The sequence below is a fragment of the Cebus imitator genome, unplaced genomic scaffold, assembly GCF_001604975.1.
Source record: "Cebus imitator isolate Cc_AM_T3 unplaced genomic scaffold, Cebus_imitator-1.0 Scaffold17, whole genome shotgun sequence".
Taxonomy (NCBI): Eukaryota; Metazoa; Chordata; class Mammalia; order Primates; family Cebidae; genus Cebus; species Cebus imitator.
The window spans coordinates 3,147,650-3,169,770 of NW_016107332.1; the positions used below are offsets into that span (position 1 = coordinate 3,147,650).

General features: G+C 38.9%; 1 protein-coding gene across 4 annotated transcripts in view; it reads left to right on the forward strand.

Moving 5' to 3' along the window:
* Positions 1-22,121, forward strand: part of SEC24B (SEC24 homolog B, COPII coat complex component) — a 113,718-nt gene that overhangs the window by 9,767 nt on the left and 81,830 nt on the right. For all 4 annotated transcript variants that reach the window (XR_005197065.1, XR_005197068.1, XR_005197067.1 and 1 more), the window contains exon 2: positions 20,002-20,745. Coding sequence is in view for 1 of the 4 variants with exons in the window: in XM_017509375.2 (XP_017364864.2) it covers positions 20,002-20,745 (744 nt within the window). In the remaining 3 variants the exon portion in view is untranslated. The remainder of the gene's footprint in view (positions 1-20,001; positions 20,746-22,121) is intronic.

A 22,121-nucleotide genomic window follows, 5' to 3' on the forward strand; every position in this document is an offset into this window, starting at 1 on the left:
AGTAATAGAGAATCTTAAGGGAAGAAGTTAGGTAGAACTTCAGCTGTATCTAAAATGATGGACACATTTTGAATTGTCAGGTAAAAATGCATGAATCAAAGGTAAGGAATTTAAAAAATGTACTTTGAACAGTAGAAGAGTACAAGGGAGAGAGAGTTGTGAAAGAATAGTTTTAGCAGTGCCCGGTGGCTCATGCCTGTAATTCCAGCACTTTGGGAGGCCGAGGTGAGTACGTCATCTGAGATCAGGAGTTCGAGACCAGCCTGGCCAACATGGTAAAACCCCATCTCTACTAACAATACAAATATTAGCTGGGTGTAGCAGCGGGAGCATGTAATCCCAGCTACTCAGGAGGCTGAGGCAGGAGAATTGCTGGAACCTGGGAGGTGGAGGTTGCAGTGAGCCAGGATCATGCCATTGCACTCCAGCCTGAACAACAAGAGCAAAACTCCATCTGAAAAAAAAAGAAAAAAGAAAAGAAAAGAAACACTAGGTTTTACAAGTATATTGGGGCTGTTAATGGAGGTTCCTGGAAATTGTCCTAAGAAGATTATACTTCATTTGGATCAAAGAAGAGCCACTGAAAATTGTGTGGGAAGGAATGTTAAAAAGTACTCGTGGTGTTAGTGAATTAGAGGAAAGTGAAAGTGGAATGAAGGGAGGTCAGAGAATTTTTCAAGCCAAATCCTATTTCATATGCATGCCCTAGAAAGATCCTGTTTTTTTGTTTTTTTTTTTTTTTTTTTTTGGTATAGGGACTAGATTTGCATGAAATGTTTGTTTTATAAATTTTAATTTTCATGTTATGTTTGCCTGAAGCAGGAAGAGAATCAGCTTTCCTTTGGTGAGAGTCTAGTGTCTGAAAGATTATGTTACTGAGAGATATATCCTTGGGGTAGATCTTGTGCTAATTTAGTCTTGCTGAGGTGGGCATACATGCTTACAGAAAATCATAGGCTGTATCTTGCTGGTACATGATGGTATCAGTCAGGCTGACCAGCTGAGCAGCTGTATCAAAAAGATTATAGACCATTTGTTAAAAATCTTTTACTTCTCCGTTCAGATTGGTACCAGGGAGTAGGTAATGTGTTAGAAACATTTATTTCCCTTTTTTATGTAACATACTTTACTTGATGCTAAGAATATAAAAATTCTTTCGAGGTTATATAAAAACAATTTTTTAGGGTTTTTGTTTGTTTGTTTGTTTTTATGCAGGGTCTTACTCTGTCAGCCCAAGCTGGATTACAGTGGCACAGTCACTGCTCAGTGCAGCCTTGATCTCCAAGGATCAAGTGATCCACCCTCCTCAGCCCCCTGAGTAGCTGAGACTACAGGTGTACACCACTACACCTGCCTAATTTTGTGTAGTTTTTGTAGAGATGGAGTTTGGCTGTGTGGCCCAGGCTGACCTTGACCTCCTGGACTCAAGCAGTCTGCTGCCTCAGCCTTTCAAAGTGTTGGGATTATAAGCATGAACAACTACATCTGGCTGTTTTTTAGTTTTTCTGTTTTCTTTATTAGTTTTGTTATTTTATTTTATTTATTTTTCAAGACAGGGTCTCACTCTGTCACCCAGGCTGGAGTGCAGTGATGCAGTCTTGGCTCACTGGCTCACTTCAGCCTAGCCGGTCGAGGCTGCAATGGCTCACTGGCTGACTGCAGTCTCGACCAGCAAGGCTGAAGTGAGCCTAGCACCTCAGCCTCCCAAGTACCTGGGACTACAGGCACAAGCCACCACACCTGCCTAATTTTTTATTTCATTCTTGTAGAGATGAGGTCTCACCATGTTGCCTGGGCTGGTCTCAAACTCCTGGATGCAATCTCCCTGCCTCAACCTCCTAAAGTACTGGGATCGCAGGCATGAGCCACCGTGCCCAGCCCATTTTTTAGTTTTTCAATGATTATTTGAAAGGCACTGTATTGGGGGTATTTGGTGAGTGCAATAATCAAACCAATTTATTAATTCTAAAATACCTTTTTTTTTCTTTTTTACATTTTTACCTCTGAAATTGGGGTTCATTTTAGAATAACTGGAATTTTATTTATGTACTTATTTATTTATTTTGAGATGGAGTCTTGTTCTTGTCACCCAGGCAGGAGTGCAGGGTGGCGCGATCTTGGCTCACTGCAACCTCCGCCTTCTGAGTTCAAGCAATTCTCCTGCCTCAGTCTCCCGAGTAGCTAGGATTACAGACATGTACCACCGCGCCCAGCTAATTTTTGTATTTTTAGTAGAGATGGGGTTTTGTCATGTTGGCCAGGCTGGTGTCAAACTACTGACCTTGTGATTCACCGGCCTCAGCCTCCCAAAGTGCTGGGATTACAGCTGTGAGCCACTGTGCCCGGCCAAATCAGTGGAATTTTCAACTTGCTTTCCATAAAGTGGAAGTTACGCTGTAGTTATGTGAATATCTGCCATTGATACCTGCTGTGGTAGAGTGAATAATGGGTCCCCCAGCTGTGTCCATGTCCTAATCCCTGAAACCGTTGCAGTTGTGATTAAGTTAATGATTTTGAGATGGAGTTTTCTTGGAACTTGATGATAGACCTGTTATAATCACAACAGTTTATTAGAGAGACACAGGACAAGTCAGAGCCAGCAGCAAAGGTAATGTGCAGACAGAAGCAGAGGTAAGAGTGCTTCTGGAGGAGGAAGCACTCAATGGAGATGGAGGACGGGGCCACAAGCCGTGGAATACCAGTGGCCACTAGAGCTGGAAAAGGCAAGGAAATGGGTTCTCTCTTCAGAGTGTCTGGGGGAACCAGCCCTGTCCCTTAACACTGACTGTAGCCCAATGAAACTGATTTTGGACTTCTGACCTTCACTACTGTGAGAAAATAAGTTTGTGTTGTTGTAAACACTGACTTTGCTGTAGTTTGTTGTAGTAGCAGTAGAAAACATACCTGTTAAGATAAAAAAAAAAAAATAGTGGCAGTATCAAAACACACCTTAGATGTAATGAAATACAATAGATTTTTATTTATTTCTTTTTGTTTTTTGTTTTTTATTTATTTTTTAATACACAAACCCTGGCATTCTTTTTGTTATGAACACTGTTCTTATACTTGAACAAAATAAAAAGTGTAAAATGCCAAAGTAGAAAAAAGACCTGTTTGTTTTTGTATTATGGTATAAAATATTTTACATAGTGAAAGCTTTTGAAGTTACTTGTTCTTTGTTTTTAAGTAGCATATAGTTTTCCTTAGTGATACATTGTGATAAATGCCTGACACAGAAATACTTGATGATTGTTTACTAGACTTCATTTTATAAAAATACAGTAATAGTTTCCATGAGCCAGCCAATACACTATGCTTTGGGGATAGAATAGAGCTAAGAGCAAACTAGACTCAATTTTTTCACTTGCAGAATTTACAATTAGACAGTTACAGTTCCATGTGAGGTTCTGTCAGAAGGGTCCAAACTACTGTGGAAGCAACATTATATAATGGCATGCATTCACTTGTAGGATTAGAGAATGTTTTCCTAGAGGCGAAGCTGAGCTGAGATCTGAAGAATAAGTTAAGAATTGGCCAGGTGGGCTGGGCACAGTGGCTCATGCCTGTAATCCCGGCACTTTGGGAGACTGAGGTAGGCATATCACCTGAGGTTGGGAGTTCAAGACCAGCCTGACCAATGTGGTGAAACCCCGTCTATACTAAAAATACAAAAATTAGCCAGGCACAGTGGCGGGGACCTGTAATCCTAAACTACTCGGGAGGCTGAGGCAGGAGAATCGCTTGAACCTGGGAGGCAGAGGTTCCAGTGAGCTGATATCGTGCCATTGCACTCCAGCCCAGGCAACAGAGTGAGACCCCATCTCAAATAATAATAAGAAAAGAATTGGTCAGTTGAAGAGGAAGAGGGTCTTTTGGAAGGTTCCAGGTAAAGGGAAAAGCCTATCTGAAGACTGAGAGGTGAGGAAATATGACTTGAAAAAAATTTAGTGTGATAAGGATGTGTATAGTACAGTGATTCCAGCCTTTTCATACTCATAGTGCTAAAATTTTTCGTGGCCTTCTTAAAGGAATTACACTTTTGAACCCTTGTGTTAAAAAAAAGTTTCAAGATATCACATATTCACTTGATTCCCTTCAGGAACCTTTTAAAAGACAGCTTAAAGTAAAACCATCTTCTGCCTTGATGAACCTCTTTTAGGGCCTCTTGAGGCAAAACTCAAGCATACAATCTTACTTGATGTTGTCCGGTGTCTTCTTTGCTTTTTTGTGGCAAGCTGTATTTTTTCCCACCAGCTCAGCATTCTATTTGATTTGACCATATCAGTAGGCATCTGAAATGTAGCCAAATTAAATTTTATTTATTGATCAAATGTTGGCAGAGGCATATGGAAGACTTGCAGCATACTGGTATATTTAGACATACCTCTTGAAAATTATTGTGTGAAGAGGTGAGTGGTGAAGAGATGAGTGGTAAAGCAGGAGTGAGAAGCAAGGAGAGTCTTTGCATTGTTTTCTATTTACTGCTGTAACAAATTGCCACAAATTGGTGACTTAAAACAACATGAACTTCTAAAGGTTAGAAGTCTACCTGGGCTAAAATCAAGGTGTCTACAGGGCTGCATTTCCTTTTAGAGAATCTGAAGGAGAATTAATTTCTTGCCTTTTTCAGCTAGCTTCTAGATGCTGCCCACATTCCTTGGCTCATGGCCCACTTTCTCCATGTTTAAAGCCAGCAACATTGCATCTCTCTGAGGATTCTTCTGTTGTCACATCTCCCTCTGACTCTCTTCCCTGTTCTGCTTTTTTTGTTTGTTTTTTGAGGCACTCCAGCTCTGTTGCCCAGAAGTGCAGTGGCTCGATCTCAGCTCACTGCAACCTCTGCCTCCCAGGTTCAAGCAATTCTTCTGCCTCCGCCTCCCAGGTAGCTGGAACTATAGGCGTACGCCATCATGCCCAGCTAATTTTTGTATTTTTAATAGAGATCAGATTTTACCATGTTGGTCAAGCTGGTCTTGAACTCCTGACATTATGATCCACCCATCTCAGCCTCCCAAAATGCTGGGATTACAGGCTTGAGCCACCGCGCCCAGCCTGTTCTGCTTTTGAGGATGCTTGTGATTATATTGGTCTCACCTGGGTAACCAAGCATGCACTCTATTTTAAGTTCAGCTGATTACATCCTTAATACCATGTGCAACCTTAATTTCCCTTTGCCACGTATCCAAACATATTCACAAGTTTCAGAGATTAGGATATGGACATGTGTTTTAGTTGCCATGTTAAAGAATTTGATTTTTTTTTTTTTTTAATGGCAAAAGAAACCATTAGAAGGCATCAAACCAGGGAGTAACAATATCAGATCTGCTTTTTAGGAAAATCACCCTGGCTATATTTGGTGTGGTCATTTGTCTACAAAATTGTGTCATACAATTAATAGATCATTTCCAGCACCTTTTTCTCATGATGTATTAAAAACTTTGCAATAATTTTAGATTTATGGAAGTATTGCAAAGATAGTACAGAAAATATAATACCCTTCAGTTAGCTTCCTCTAACATTACTTACAAAACTGTTTTTGTGTGTTTGTTTGTTTCTTTTTTTGAGAAGGAGTCTCACTCTCTTGCCCAGGCTAGATTGTAATGGCATGATCTCAGCTCACTGCAACCTCCACCTCCTGGGTTCCAGAGATTCTCCTGCGTCAGCCTCCTGAGTAGCGGAGACGACAGGCACTTGCCACCGCACCTGGCTAATTTTTGTGTTTTGTATTTTTAGTAGAGATGGGGTTTCTCTATGTTGCCCAGGCTGGTCTCAAACTCCTGACCTTGATTAATCTGCCCTTTTTAGCCTCCCAAAGTGCTGGGATTACAGGCATGTAGGCACCCAGCCTGTCTTCCAAAACTTTGATACATTTATCAAAATCAAGAAATTAACATTGGTGAAATACAATTAACTAAACTACCAATTTTATTGATATTTCACCAGTTTTTACACTAATGTCTTTTTTTTCTGTTCCAGGATTTAATTCAGGATATGTTGCATTTAGTTGTCATGTCTCCTTAGCCTGTAGTCTAGCAGTTTCTTAGTCTTGTCTTTTTTTTTTTTTTTTTTTTTTTTTTTTTTTTTTTCTTCTTTTACATTCCTTTTGACCATGACATTTTCTCTGGTTTGCATTTTTTACCTCAGTTTGAAGAGTACTGATTAGGTATTTTGTAGACAGTTCCTCACTTTGAGTTTGCTGATGCCTTCTCATGATTAGATTGGGCATATGAATTTTTCGTGAGAATACCACAGAGGTGAAGTATGCTTCTTATTGAGTCATTTCAGGGTTTAGATGATACCAGCTTGTTTTATTACTGATCATGTTAACCTTGGGCACTTGGTTAAGAGGGTTTCTTAGCTCAGGCTGCTATAATGAAACACCATTGGCTGAGGCTTAACAGACATTTCTTTTTTTGAGGCAGTGTCTCACTGTCACGTAGGCTGGAGTATAGTGGCTGGATCATGGTTCACTGAAGCCTTGACCTCCCAGGCTCAAGCAATCCTCCCACCTCCGTCTCCCAAGTAGCTGGGACTATAGGTGTGCGCCACCATGCCGGGATAATTTTTCTGTTTTTTTTGTAGAGACAGAGTTTTGCCATGTTGCCCAGGCTAGTCTTGAACTTTGGACTCAAGCATTATCTGCCCGCTTTAGCCTCCCAAATTGCTGGTATTGCAGGCTTGAGCCACTGTGCCCAGACATTTATTTTCACAACAGTTCTGGAGGCTGGAAGTTTGAGATCAGAGTGTCAGCATAGTCATATTCTAGTGAGGGCCCTCTATTCATCTTGTCACTGTATACTCACATGGCCTGGCCTTGGTATGTGCACATGGAGAGATCTCTCTCTTCTTTTAATAAGGGCACTCATTCTATCATGGTAGTCCTGGCTTTGTGACCTAATGTAAATTACTTCCCAAAGGCCCCACCTCCTAACACCATCAGATTGGCCTTCAGCATAGATTTGGGGGGCATAAACATTCAGTCCATAATAGCAGGATGTCTACAAGGGTCTTCCTCTATAAAGTTATTTTTTCTTTTTCATGCTCTATTAGGAGTGATTCACTTAACTCCAACCTACTTTCAAAAAGAAAGAAGCTGGATGCAGTGGCTCTCACCTGTAATCTCAGTACTTTGAAGCAGAAAGTTTACTTGAGGCCAGTTCGAGACCAGCCTAACGTAGACCTCGTCTCTGCAAACAAAGTAAAATTATTACCAGGGAGTGCTTGCACTTGCCTGTAGTCCCAGCTACTTTAGAGGCTGAAATGGGTGGTTTGCTTGACCCCAGGACTTCAAGGTTACAGTGAGCTATGATCACACCATTGTAGTCCAGCCTGGCTGACAGAGCAAGACCCTGTCTCTTAAAAATGGGGGAGAAAGGGGATTGGGAATTAAACTCTACCTCCTGCAGTGAGGTATATCAAATGATTTGTGGACATATGTTCAAATCACCACAGTAATTAGTAAATATTCTATGGCAGATACTTTGAAGTTGTTCTATCATTCTTTTCTTAAAATTTTACTCATGAACTTTGCTTACTCTCACCTGCAACAATTAGTACTGTGCAATTCTTTTTTCTTTTTAAAGAGCCGGAGTCTTCCTCTGTTGCTCAAGCTGGAGTACAGTGGCTATTCACAGTTGCAGTCTCACTACTGATCAGCATGAGAATTTTGATTTGCTTTATTTCCTGCCTCTGTCAGTTTACCCTTCCATAGGCAACCTGGTGGTTCTCTGCTCCCAGGAGGTCACTGTATCTACTTAGTGTAGTTACCCAGTCAGCATAACACATTATAGCCCAGAACTCCTGGGCTCAAGGGATCTTCTCTCTTCAGCCTTCCCAATAGCTGTGACCACAGAAATTTGCCACAGCACCAGCTACTATGGATTTCTAATGGTAATTTTCTCTTTCCCTGTTTCTCATAAGGGAGATTTGCCCCTTTAATCCCATTTTAAGATTTATTCAATCATTTGTGTATGTTATTATAAACTCAAATATTTTATTCTTTGGGGTATAATCTAATGCTGTATAAATATATAGAGAGACAAGGTCTTGCTCCATTGCCTAAGCTGGACTGCAGTAGCGCACTCATGGCTTTCTGCAACCTTAACCTCCTGGTCTCAAGCGATCCTCTCAAGTAGCTGGTGCCATCTGCCTAGGCATTTTTTTTTTTTTTTTTTTTTTTAAGAGACAGAGTCTTACTATGTTGCCTAGGCTGGTCTCAAACTCCTTCCCTCAAGCAATCCTCCTACCTTAACTCCTAAAGTGCCAATACTATTGATACTTCTTTTTGTTGCTCAGATTATTCCAGCTGTGGCCATTGGGAGCTCTTTCAGGTTGGCTTCTGTGTCCCTTTCCCCCCCATCCTTTTGTTGTTTGGGTACTTCCTTTCTGACACTACAAGTTACTGTTACCTTGTACTTGCCCTGTTCCAACACGAAAATCAGCCCTATGTCCAAGAGACTCTGATTTCTTTTATTGGAGGATGGTATTTAGAAACCAAGAATTAGGCCTTGGATATGCTTATTACAGCTGGGGTGTCACTGCTTTAGACTCTCAAAGTGGACAGAGCTAGGAAACGTGAGTATGTGTATGTATATGCTAACCCATCTGTAATTATTTTTGTATCTGTTCATCTGTATTAACCTAAACATCGTTCAGTTAGATTATTAGATGTTTGCAATTCAAGTAGACTGATCTGTCACAGTCTGTATTGTAGCCTAGGTTTTCTTGACATCCTGGTTTATTTTTTAAGGAAAATTTGCTTATGGTATATTTCCTTTTATTGTTTGTATAGTACAGCTCTCAAGGTTTAGATAAACACATGTAATCATTTATCTGTTATGCCACCACAGTACCATATGGGACAGTTCCATCACCATGGAAAAAAAAAAAATCCTCTTGTAGTCAGTGCCTCTCACCAGCCCCTGGCAGCCATTACTCTGTTCTCTATCCCTGTTATTCTGAATGTCCTATAAATGGAATCATAATAAGTAGCATTTTGGATCTGGCTTCTTTCTATTTTGTTTTCCTTTTTAAAAAAAAAATTTCTTTTGAGGTCTGGCTTCTTTCACGTAGCTACATTCATTCATCCAGCTGCACAAATTGATATTCTGTTCCCTTTTATTGCTAAGTAGTATTCTGTTGTATGTGTGTACCATGATTATTTGTCCCTTTCTCTGTTGTCAGACATCTTGGCTGTTTCCAGGGTTTGGTAGTTACAGAAAAAGCTGCTTTAAACATTCATGTACTGGCTTTTGCATGAACACAAGTTTGCATCTCACTTAGGTAAATAAGAGTGGGACCGTTGGGTCACATAGTAAATATGTACTTAAGTTTATAACAAATTGCCAAATTATTTTTCAGGGTGGCTGTACTACTATGTATTCCCTCCAACAATGAGTGAAAGTTTCTCTTTGCCAGCATTTGATATTTTTGGTTTTTGATAGTGTCTCATAATTTTAATTTGTATTTTCCTAATAACGAGCATCTTTTCATGTGTTTATTTTACATTCATATATCTTTTTTGGTGATTATCTTTTCAGGTATTTTACCAATTTTTGGTTTGGTTGTCTATTTTTTTTGTTGTTGAGTTTTAAGAGTTCTTACTGTATTCTGGATACAAGTTTTTTATTGAATATCTGATTTACAAACATTTTCTTTCTGTTATTGTTTTAATTTTCCTAAACATTTTCTTGACTGTGTCTTTTCTTTTCTTTTCTTTTTTAAGACAGAGTTTCCCTCTTGTCCCCCAGTCTGCAGTGCAATGGCATGAGCTCATCTCACTGCAGCCTCTACCTCCTTGGGTTCAAGCGATTCTCCTGTCTCAGCCACCTGAATAGCTGGGATTACAGGCATGTGCCACCACCCCTGTTCATTTTTGGATTTTTAGTAGCAACAGGGTTTCACCATGCTGGCCAGACTAATCTGTAACTCCTGACCTCAGGTGATCCATCCACCTCAGCCTCCCAAAGTGGTGGGATTACAGGCGTGAGCCACCACACCTGGCCAACTTTTTATCTTTTAATCTCCCTACTTCCTTTCACAGAGCAAACATTTTTTTTTCATTTTGGTAAAATCAACTTTATCAATATTTTCTGTTGCTGATTATGCTTTTAGTATCATAGGTAATGTTGAGGCTCAGAAAACAAAACCTCAGGCTGGGTGCAGTGGCTCATGCCTATGATCTCAACACTTTGGGAGGCCAAGGCAGGAGGATTGCCTGAGCCCAGGAGTTCAGGACCAGGCTGGCCAACATGGCGAAACCCTTTCTCTACTAAACATGCAAAAATTAGCCAGGTATGGTGGTGGGTGCCTGTAATTCCAGCCACTAGGGAGGCTAAGGGAGGAGAATCACTTGAACCCTCAAGTGGAGGTTGCAGTGAGCTGAGATCACAGCCCTGCACTCTAGCCTGGGTGACATAGCAAGACTCTGTCTCCAAAAAAAAAGAAAAGAAAGAACAAAACTCCAAGAAAAAGAGAGAGAGAGACAGAGAGAGAGAGGGAGAGAGAGAACAAAACTCCAAAATGAAGGCCTTAGAAGTAGCCTCAGAAGCAAAAGTTTTTCTCTGACTTTCCGTTGCCCTCCTGTCTCTCAGTCCCATTCTCCCCTGAGGCCAGCCGTAGAAACCAGATTCCCTCTTCCCCAAGGCAGGTCATAGAAACTAGAACCCCGTTGCCCCAAAGCAAGCCATTAACCTAAAAATATTACTGTAACGGCCGGGAGCGGTGGCTCAAGCCTGTAATCCCAGCACTTTGGGAGGCCGAGGCGGGTGGATCACGAGGTCAAGAGATCGAGACCATCCTGGTCAACATGGTGAAACCCCGTCTCTACTAAAAATACAAAACATTAGCTGGGCATGGTGGCGTGTGCCTGTAATCCCAGCTACTCAGGAGGCTGAGGCAGGAGAATTGCCTGAACCCAGGAGGCGGAGGTTGCGGTGAGCCGAGATCACGCCATTGCACTCCAGCCTGGGTAACAAGAGCGAAACTCCGTCTCAAAAAAAAAAAAAAATATTACTGTAACTTTTCCTCTGCCCTATCTGTAAAAACTGGCCTTAAAGAAATTATCTCGCCTACCTTGTTTGAGTGTAGGTCATGAGACCCTCCTTCCAGAGAGGGTCCTGCTCCATAAGCAGAAGGAAAGATTGAGAGGCCAAGATGAATCTAAATACATAGGCCTTCCTGGGTTTCCCCATCCCATCTATTCACATTAGATTATATAGCCTTTTTATCCAAACATGTTTCTGCATGGCTGTCCATACTTTGTTGAACCTAAGAATAAAAATGGACAATTTCCTCCGTGTCTTTGGGTCTCATTCTGAAAGCTCGCATGTATTACACATTAAATAAATTTGTATGTCTTTTTTCCTGTTAATCTGCTTTTTGCAAGTTGATTTTTCAGCACACCTTCAGAGGGCCAATGGGAGCTGCCCCTTTGGCCTCTATAGTAAGAATTATTGTAAATCCCAGATTCCTTTCAAAAATCTATATTTTCTCTAAAATGTTTAATTTACAATTATTATTCATTTTTTGTTTTTTGAGTTTTTTTAGAGATAGAGTTTCATTCTTGTCACCAGGCTGGTGTAATTTTGGCTCACTGCAATCTCCACCTCCCAGGTTCAAGAGATTCTCCTGCTTCAGTGTCCCAAGTAGCTGGGATTACAGGCATGTGCCACCATGCCTAGCTAATTTTGTATTTTTAGTAAAGATGGGGTTTCGCCATGTTGGCCAGGCTGGTCTTGAACTTCTGACCTTAGGTAATCTGCCCACCTTGGCCTCCCAAAATATGGAATTTACAGGCATGAGCCACCACGCCTGGCCTATGATTCGTTTTGACTTAATTTTTATTTACAGTCAGAGGTATATGCTGAGGTTCTTTTCTTTTGTCACGTGGATATTTAATTATTCCAGCACAATTTGTTGAAAGAACTATCTTTCCTCAGTTGCATTGCCTTGGCACCTTAGTCAAAAATCAGTTGACTTTTATGTGGGTCTGTTTCTAGACTGTTGCATTCTGTGTATCCGTCCTTTCACCAGTACCACACTTTCTTGATTGTTGTAACCTATAAAGTAAGCTTTAAAATTGGGTGAGTCCTCCAACTTTGTTATTTTTCAGTTACTGTTTTTAGTAACTTTGCATGTCCATAGAAACTTTAGAATCAGCTTGTTGATATCTACAAAAAAAGCCTGCTGGCATTTTTTATTATGATTGCATTGAATCTAAAGATCAAAATTGACTTAAGTCACATCATAATATCAAGTCTTCTAGTCCATGAACACGATATATCATTCCATGTCTTTAACTCCTGGATTTCTTTCATCAGTGTTTTGTAGTTTTCTTTATATAGATTCTGAACATATTTCATTAGACTTATATCTAAGTACTTCTTTTTTTGTGCTATTATAAATGATGCTGTTTTTTAAAATCTTAATTCCCGTTGTTACGGATCTTTAGAGACGTAATCGTTTCTTATATATTGACCTTATATTCTATGACCATGATAGTCATTAGTTCCAGTCATTTTTTGGAAGATTTTCTTGAGATTTTCTAGTTAGACAGTCATGTCATTCTGCAAATAAAGAGAGTTTTACTTACTCCTTTCCAGTCTATCTCCTATTTATTTATTTTTCTTGCCTCACTGAAGTAGCTGTTATATCTTGTACATTATTGAATAGGAGTGATGAGAAAGGACATCTTGCCTTCCATGTAATTAATGTTAGGACGAAAGCAGTTTGTTCCTTACCATTAAGTATGGTTTGCTATAGGTTTTTAGTAGGTAGTTCTTACAGGTTAAGAAAGTTTCTTTCTCTTCCTAGTTTATTGAGAGTTTTTATCATGAATGGATGCCAACTTTTATCTAATGTATTTCTGTTTCTATTGATGTGATTATATGGTTTATCTTCTTAAGTCTGTTAATATTGTGAATCACAATGTATTTCAAATGTTCAATCAGCCTTGTATTCCTAATATGAACCCCATTTGATCATGATTTTACTTTCAATATATTGCTGTATTCTATTTGCTGAAGTTTTGTTCAATGATAGAGCTTATAGCCAAGTTAAACAAGTACTTTTCCTCAATATAACATTTATACTTCAGTGTGCAATAAAAGTCCTTTACGTTTACTCCCGTTTTTTATCACAGAGATGATTGTTTTTAGAGTAATGAAATTAATAATTTTTACTGCTTTATTTAGGACATTCTTAGGGCGACTGGCTTAAAAATATATGTGAGTACATGGTGGTGAAAAATGTAGTAATAGCTAGTATTGCTTGGTGTTGTAATATTGGGGTGCACCCTCAGCTCCCCTGAGAGGGCATTTCTCCAGGTTCTTGGTCAGTCACTCCCTAAGAATGGGTTAGGAAACCATGGCACAGTGCGCAGTAAATGCTGGACTCTAGAAATGTCATAGAAAGTGATTTTATTTAGGTAGAGAGAAAAAAGGAGGAGAGAGAAAGGAACAGCTAACTCACACTGAGTGAAACAAAGAAAAGCTGCTCTCACACTGAATGAGAAGGGTTCCCAGAGAGGGGAAAACCAGGGAAGGAAAGCTCCTCTTACACTGAGTGAGAGAATCCAGAAAGATGGAATCCAGGAGAGGAAATGTTATATTGGGGTTTAGGAGGGAAAGACAGGCTTTCATGAGAGTGTGTGGAAGGGGACTCCAGATGGAAAATCCAGGATAGAGAAAAATAGCTTCCACTAGAGAGTGTTTGTGGAAGGAGATCCAAACATGGAGTCCCAAGGGGTGTGGAAGAAGGGGACTTTTCACCTGGAAGGAACCCGCACCTTCCTTAAGACCCCTGGCCAATGGAAGGAGTTCCTTAGAACTTCCGCTGGAGTGATTGACTTTTGATTCTTCCCGCGGGGCAAAGATGAAAACAATGTTAAATCTCCCGGATGGATTGAGATGGGAGGGGGGCATGGCACTGGGAAGTTCTTGCCCTTAAAAGTTCGCCCTCTTGTGGACCCGGAAAGAGAACACATTCCCTCAGTGCCACTGCTTCAGTTTGTGCCCCAGGGTTTGCATTACAGCCATCATTGATTGCTTTTGTATCAATAGTACAACTGTCAACACAGTGAAAAAGGCAAGTATCATCATAGTAACTTTATGAATAGTTTTTACTCATGGATTTTCCCCAAAGAGTTTCTGGCACTGCTAAAGTTTTATATACTACACTTTGAGAATTTCTGTTCTATATCTTGATTAATTTCTTAGAACTGCTGAAACAAATGGCTACAAACTAGGTGGCTTAAAACAACAGAAATGTATATTTCTGCAGGTCTGAAGAGAAATGTGTATTTCTGCAGGTCTGAAGACCAGAAGTCTGAAATTAAGATGTTCTCAGGGCCACTGTCTTAGTCCATTTTGTGCTACTATGACAGAATACCTGAGACTGGCTACTTTATAATGAACAAAAATTTACTTCTCACAATTCTGGAGGCTAGGAAATCCAAGATCAAGGTGCCAGCATCTGGCTAGGGCCTTCTTGCTGTGTCATATCATGGCAGAAACCATCACATGGCAGAAGGACAAAGGTGGGGGCAGAGAAAAGGAGACTAGCCCTTTTATACCAATCTGACTTCTGCAATAGTGGCATTAATGCATTCATAAGGGCACAGTCTCTTAATACTGTTACAATGGCAATGAAGTTTCAACGTGAGTTTTGGAGGAGCAAACATTTAAACCATATCAATCATGCTCCCTTCTGTAGGCTCCTAGGGGAGAATATGTTCATTGACTCTTCTCGCTTGTGTTTGACTCTTGGCATTCCTTGACTTTTGGCTACATCCACTCTGTGCTTCAACTTAATATTGCCTTCTCTCTGTTTATATGTATGTTTTCTCTTCTGTATGTGTATTTTATAAGGATACATGTGATTGCATTTAGAACCCACTCAAGTAATCCAGCAGAGGCTCTTCTTAAGATCTTTAACCTAATTACGTCTTTCATCATTTAAGGCAATAATCACTCTTTTCCATATAATTTTCAAGGATTGGGGGAATTAGGATGTGTACATATCTTTTGGGGAACCACTCTTTAGCCCACCACATGCTTACTGATTATACAAGTATTAGACTGCTTTGTGTTGTCCCACAGGTCTCTGGGAAAATGAATTTTGTTCATTTTTCTTCAGTCTTTTTTTTCTCTATGTTTCGTAGATTGGATCATTTTCTTGAGCAGTCTTCAAAGTTGATCAACTCCATCAAGGATCATTGAGTTTTCTGCCATGCTGTAGAGACCATTTAGCGTATTTATTTATTTTGAATATTTTAATTTTTTTTTTTTTTTTTTTAAAGTTTAGAGACAGGGTTTCACCATTTTGGCCAGGATGGCCTCGATCTCCTGACCTCATGATCCACCCGCCTCGGCCTCCCAAAGTGCTGGGATTACAAGCATGAGCCACCATACCCGGCCGAATATTTTGATTTTTTAAATACTTTTCATTTGTCGTAATATCCCTCCTCTGTTCATTCAACCGGAAACATTTCCCCCCAATTTTTAGAATATATTTTCTTTTCGTTTTTGGAATATATTCATAAAGACTTTGAAGTCTTTGCCAAATTTAGCTTCTGGGCCCATTTTAATTCTGTTCACTACCTCCCTTTTTGCTGGGCATCTTGACATCTCCCATTTCTGCACAGTTAAGCTGCCATCTAGGGACTTGACCCAACAATTGCAACTGATAGGAAGTTATTTTTAGTAAAGTGAATGAGCACAAAAATTTATCTGCAGATCTATTAATTATCATATGGTTTATGTTAGAAAATTGAAAACCTAAATGGCAAATAGAAAATTGATTAAAATATGGTACATTTATGTAATGGAATATTATTCAAACATTAAAAATTATGGGAAGATATTCAAATTGTGCTAAATGAAGAAATCATTTAAAAAGGTACATTATAATCCAACTTTTGCTTGACTAAATTATACATACACATGAAAAAAAATTCTGGGTGGATATACATCGGAATGTTAACAGAGGTTATCTCAGGAAGATTACAGATGATTTTTATTTGATCACTTTCTCTCTTTTTTTTTTTTTAACAATGACTGTCACATTTGTGATAAGAAAGTTATTTTTCAGAAGTTTGACTATATGCGTAACAAATTTCTTTTCTCCTCTACAATGTTTATCTCTATTTTAGAAGTATTAAAATAACAGCAGTCTTTTCATACATGCTACAGAATGATTTTGAATTCCCAGAAAAATCACAGGTGAATGATTACAGGAGTTTTGTCTTCAGATAAGTTAAACATAATATGGGTATATATGTGCATAATTACTGTGTTGCTCTACTCTTAGAAAAATAGTTCTTTCTTGGAATACAATATTTGGAAGCCATAGAGCTTAAATAAAATATGGAAAGAAATTGAAGCAGATACACTAGAAAAGAATAAGGGGAGAAACTACTGAGGGCTGAAAATTTAATCTGTCATGAGAGGCAGAAACAACTGGAATCATAGACATATATGCTGTAGACTTTCACTGTCCAGTGTGGTGGTCACTAGCTCTACCTGGCTATTGATTTAGTACTTGACATATGGTTGATCAGATTGAGAAGTACTCTAAGTGTAAAATACACAATGATTTTTAAAGAAATAGTACAAAAAGGCCGGGTGTGGTGGCTCATGCCTGTAATCCAAGCACTTTGGAGGCCAAGACAGGCGGTTGGAGGCCAAGGCGGGCAGATCACCTGAGGTCGGGAATTCATGATCAGCCTGACCAACATGGTGAAACCCCGTCTTTAAAAAATAAATAAATAAATAAATAAAATTGTACAAAAAATAAAAGCAAAATATCTCAGTAATTTTAAAATACTGAATACATGTTAAAAATGATATACATTTATCTCTATTAATTTTAATTACTTTCAGATACTTTTTTTATGCATTTGTAACATTTAGATCTTGATGTAAAGTAAGGAATGGTAAGCATCCACATATACTTAGTTATGTTAGATATTCCCGCCCCCATGTTTTCCCAGAATAAGTATCTTTCTTTGATAGGCTAGAAAGTAAATAGACTTATTCTGGTGAGTAACTTTTGATAAATTTCAGCAGATAGAACATTCTTGTTATTTTTAAAAGAATGTTATTTGAATGGTTGGTACATAATGATTATTTCTTTCTTTTCAGATCATGTAGCATGGATATGCCAAATCAATAATTAAGTGTGTAGTTATTTAAACAGATTTCTCTAAATCTAACTTGGCTCTTCATTGATAAATTCTACTAGTGGAGAGTTTTCTGACACTATAGTGAAAGGTAGCACATCCATCTTTTAATGCGTATAAATAGGAGAAAGGAGGACAACATTTTACTTTTGCCATGTTCATGAAAGATTTCTAATAGACTTCATTTCCTTAAGTAAATAAATTCAGATGGATTATGACCATGTAAAATAATCTGTAAGAAAAGTAAACTGTACACCTGGTAAAATAGTGTTATCAGTATTTTGGTTCTCTGTATACTTCTTGGAATTATAGGAGGAGCGTAGATGATATTTTTCCCTTGCAGCTTGACTGTGTAAGTTATCTTTATGATGGCTATGGAATATAATTACATGATGAGAAATGAAGATTCCATTGCATTATTTAGTAAAAATTAAAACAATTAGAAAATGTATACTTCATTCTTACCTCTTTTATAAACAAATATTTTAATACATTATTATGTCAAAGAGTATAGTGCACTTCCTTTGTGTATTTGTGTCAGTGGAGTTAAAACGGCTTGTTAGTTTTCTGTTACATTATCCTTTCATTTGAGATAATAATGGCACCGGTACCTGTTTCCTTCCACAAGGCAGAAAAACTAGATTCCAAGGTAATTAAGATTTGCCCAAAACCCATAGAAAAGTAAACAAAACTAAGACTAGAATGTCATTGTTGGGACAATTAGCCATTTGTAGTGAGTGGCAACAGATAATTGGTTAAGAGCATGAACTTGAGCCAGATTCCAGCCCAGTTAGTTCCTAAGCATGTAACTGTGTTAAACGTATTAACTTTTGTGCTTCATTTAACTTACTGATAAATGGGTATAATACTATTGGCTTTAGGGGATTAAAGAAGTTAATATATGTTAAGCATTTAGAACAGTGAGTGGCATATAATGTAGTTATTTAATAACATTAAGATTAATATTAGGATTAATGTTTTGTTGGTATAAAATAAATACATGCCATTATTATCAAATATATAAATATATAAAAATGAAAGTATAAAACATTAGAATAAAACATGGTTGTTTGGTTTTATAATCTTGAAATGGAGAAACCTCTACTAAGTATGATTTAAAAATCTGTCAAGCATAAAAAAGAATTTTACAATGTAATGATCAAGAAACCATAGCAAAAGATACCACGAACAAAGTCAAAACATAACATTAACCTGGGGATAATACTTACAGCACATAACATTAGGCTAATTTTCTACTCTGTGAGAACAGTTAAAAATTACTAAGGAAATCACAATGCTGTAGAAGAAAAGCAAACAGCAGAGAAAGACCCAAATGAGAGTCTCAGCATCATTGAAAGTTAACTACTGTAAACTAAAATGTTTCTCACTTTTCAGATTGTAAAAGAATGAAATAGACTCAGTGTTGGGACAATGAGGTGATCTAAAGCATTATTGATGGGAGGTATAAATTAGTTACCTTTTTAGGAGATATTTGCCACTGGGCATGATGGCTCACGCCTGTAATCCCAGCACTTTGGGAGGCCGAGGTGTGCTGATCACAAGGTCAGGAGTTTGAGACCAGCCTAAACAACCTGGTGAAACCCCCTCTCTACTAAAAATACAGAAATTAGCCAGCCTGGTGGCACGCATATGTATACAAAGGATACATAACTATTAACTGTAACTATATCTCAGAAATAGGATATAAGCTACTAGGCAGAGATTTTTACTTTATATTCTTCATTGTTTGAATTTTTTTCTACAGTGGTTATATTGTTACTTTTATAGTTAGGAAAAAAAAAACCTAAAAAGGTTTTGACTGTGTACAGGGGCTCAAGCCTATAATCCCAGCATTTTGAGAGGTTGAAGGAGGAGGATCACTTGAGTCCAGGAGTTTAAGACCAGCCAGGGCACACAGTGAGACCCTGCGTCTATAAAAAATAAAACGTTAGCTGGGCAATGGTGTATGGGAGACCAGCCTGGGCAACACAGTGAAAGCCCGTATCTGTAGAAAATAAGTAAGTAAAAATTAGTTGGTCACCATGGTGCATGCCTGTAATCCCAGTTACTTGGGAGGCTGAGGTGAAAAGATTGCTTGAGCCTAGGACAACAAGGCTGTAGTGAACCGTGATCGTGCCACTGCACTCTAGCCTGGGTTTCAGAGTGAAACCCTGTCTCAAAAAAAAAGTTTAAACTTCTTCCAGGCTGCGTATGTTAGTTTGATAGCTGTATAACAAAATACCCCAAAACTTAACAACTTAAAACAACAATTTATTTCACAGTTTCTCAGGAACATAAAGGAGCAGCCTAGCTAGTTGGTTCTGGTTGAGGGTCTCTCATGAGATACGCTGTTAGCTAGTCTATAGTTGAATCTCAAGGCTCTACTGAGTTTGAAGGATCTGCCTGAAAGCTCAGTCGTGGTTGTTGGCAGATCTTAGTTTCTCTTTGGCTATTGGCCAGAGTTAAGTTCGTCACTGCATGGGCTTCTTTATAGGGCTGTTCACAGCTTGGAGCTTGCTTCTTTCAGACTGAGTGATCTGAGAGACATGTCATCACCTCTGCCGTATGCTATTGTTCATACAAACCAGTCCTGGTACACTGGGAGGGAGAACTACACAAGGGTATGAATGACGGGAGGTAGGGATCATTGGGGACATGTTGGATGCTGGCTACCATAATGGGTCTATAACAGTGTATGTCTTTTGTGATAAGTTGGGATTATGGAAAAGAAAGTTAATTGGGTCAACATTTGAATGGGGACTATGTTTAAAAATTAGTTATCTCTTTACCAGTCCCTGTAAATATTTGCTTTTCTTTTTCAGGTCCAGCCCAGAATCAAATGCAGGTTCCATCTGGATATGGATTGCATCATCAAAACTATGTTGCTCCCTCAGGACATTACTCTCAAGGACCTGGGAAAATGATCTCATTACCATTGGATACCCAGTGTGGTGATTACTACTCTGCTCTCTATACAGTACCCACACAAAATGTGACTCCTAGCACAGCGAACCAACAGCCAGGAGCACAGCAGATGTACAGCAGGGGTCCTCCTGCCCCTCATATTGTGGGATCCACTCCAGGATCTTTTCAAGGTGCTGCATCATCAGCATCCCATTTGCATACGAGTGCCTCCCAACCATACTCCTCTTTTGTGAATCACTACAATAGTCCAGCCATGTACTCTGCCAACACTTCTGTTGCTTCTCAGGGATTTCCCTCTACTTGTGGTCATTATGCTATGTCAACTGTTTCTAATACTGCGTATCCTAGTGTTTCATATCCCTCTCTGCCTGCTGGTGATACATATGGGCAAATGTTTACCTCACAGAATGCTCCGACTGTTAGGCCAGTTAAAGATAATTCATTCTCTGGTCAAAATACAGCTGTCAGCCATCCATCACCACTTCCACCTCCACCATCACAACAGCACCACCAGCAGCAAAGTCTTTCAGGATACAATACTCTGACGTGGTCAGCTCCAGGCCTTCCATCGACTCAAGACAATCTCATCCGAAACCACACAGGATCTCTGGCTATAGTGAACAACAACCCAACAGTTACTGGTAGGTTAAATGAAAAGTTAACCAAAACATGTTTGATAATCAGTGCATTCCCAATCAAGTTATTATTTACATGATGATTAAAGGTGGTATTGCCTAATAGAAAAATTGGAAGTTTGCTCAATTTATTGTGTTTTTTGCAGCATCTCTTTGAACCCTTTCTTCTCATCCATTCCCAATTAGCCACCCAGCCATCTGCGTTGTCTAGCTTGGTTCCTTGACATGATCAGTCAGTATTTACTGACATACTTTGTATATCTGCAATTGTTGTCTTTAATGTGAATTAGATACAGGGCAAAATGGAAGGGTGGTCTATTGTGAGGATATGTTGGCTACTATTTTCTCTTTTATGCTAGTTCAACCTTGGGACAGTTGTTTTTTTAGCCAGAGCCGAACTTAGAAAAAAGGATGACTTGCCGCAGTGCACTGGTTTCCTCAAGTTAGCCCTGTTAGCAACTCCTGCAGAAAGTATTTTTCCTGCATGTAAACAGTGTTTCTCATTTTCAGATTAGCAAGTTAGGCTGAAAGATGGGGAAGGGAAAGGAAGATGCATGAAGAATACCCTGGTATTTAGCCTTTCTGACCTTCTGAAACTACAAGGGCATTGTTAAATTTGTTCATTTAAAATGTATGTAAGGTGTAGCTTTTTTTTATTATTTTTTTTTATTATTTTTTTTATTTTTTATTTTTTTGAGACATGGTCTCACTTTATCATAACCCAGGCTGGGCATGATCTTGGCTCACGGCAGCCTCGTCCTGCTGGGCTCAAGCGATTCTCCCATCTCAGCCCCACGAGTAGCTGAGACTACGTGCAGTGTTTCCATAGGATAAGTGTAGTGTTGCCATAAGATATACTCATTTTAATTCAGTTTGCGAACTTGGATTTAACAGAATCTCCTCTTGAACCGAATGAAAATGTATGTAAAAAATGGGAATTGGCAAAACTGTGGTAACTTTCGAAATGGTGTCTTTACATTTTGTATCATTGTCTGGGTAGTCATGCATCAAAGATGTAGAAAGGTATCCTTCTCTGGACAATTAAATTATTTAAAATTAGAACTTTAATATTAGATCTGAGTTGTACATTTGAGATCATCTCCTCTTTCATTGCTATGTCGTTTAGAAATGCTTTCAGCTACAAGCAACTAATAGTAGTTTAAACAAAAAAAGGGGGTATTTTCCTCACATCACTAGTCTAGGTGGATGCAGTGGATCCAGGTATTTTTGGTATCCTTTTTTCTCTTTCTACTCTGCCACTCTTAGCATCTAGGTTGTAGAAACAAGATACTTCTGTACCTTTAGACATTAAGTCAGAATTAAAAGCAGGAAGAAAGGAGAGGAGAAGGGACTGGATAGTGGCATTGACAGACTTCATTTTA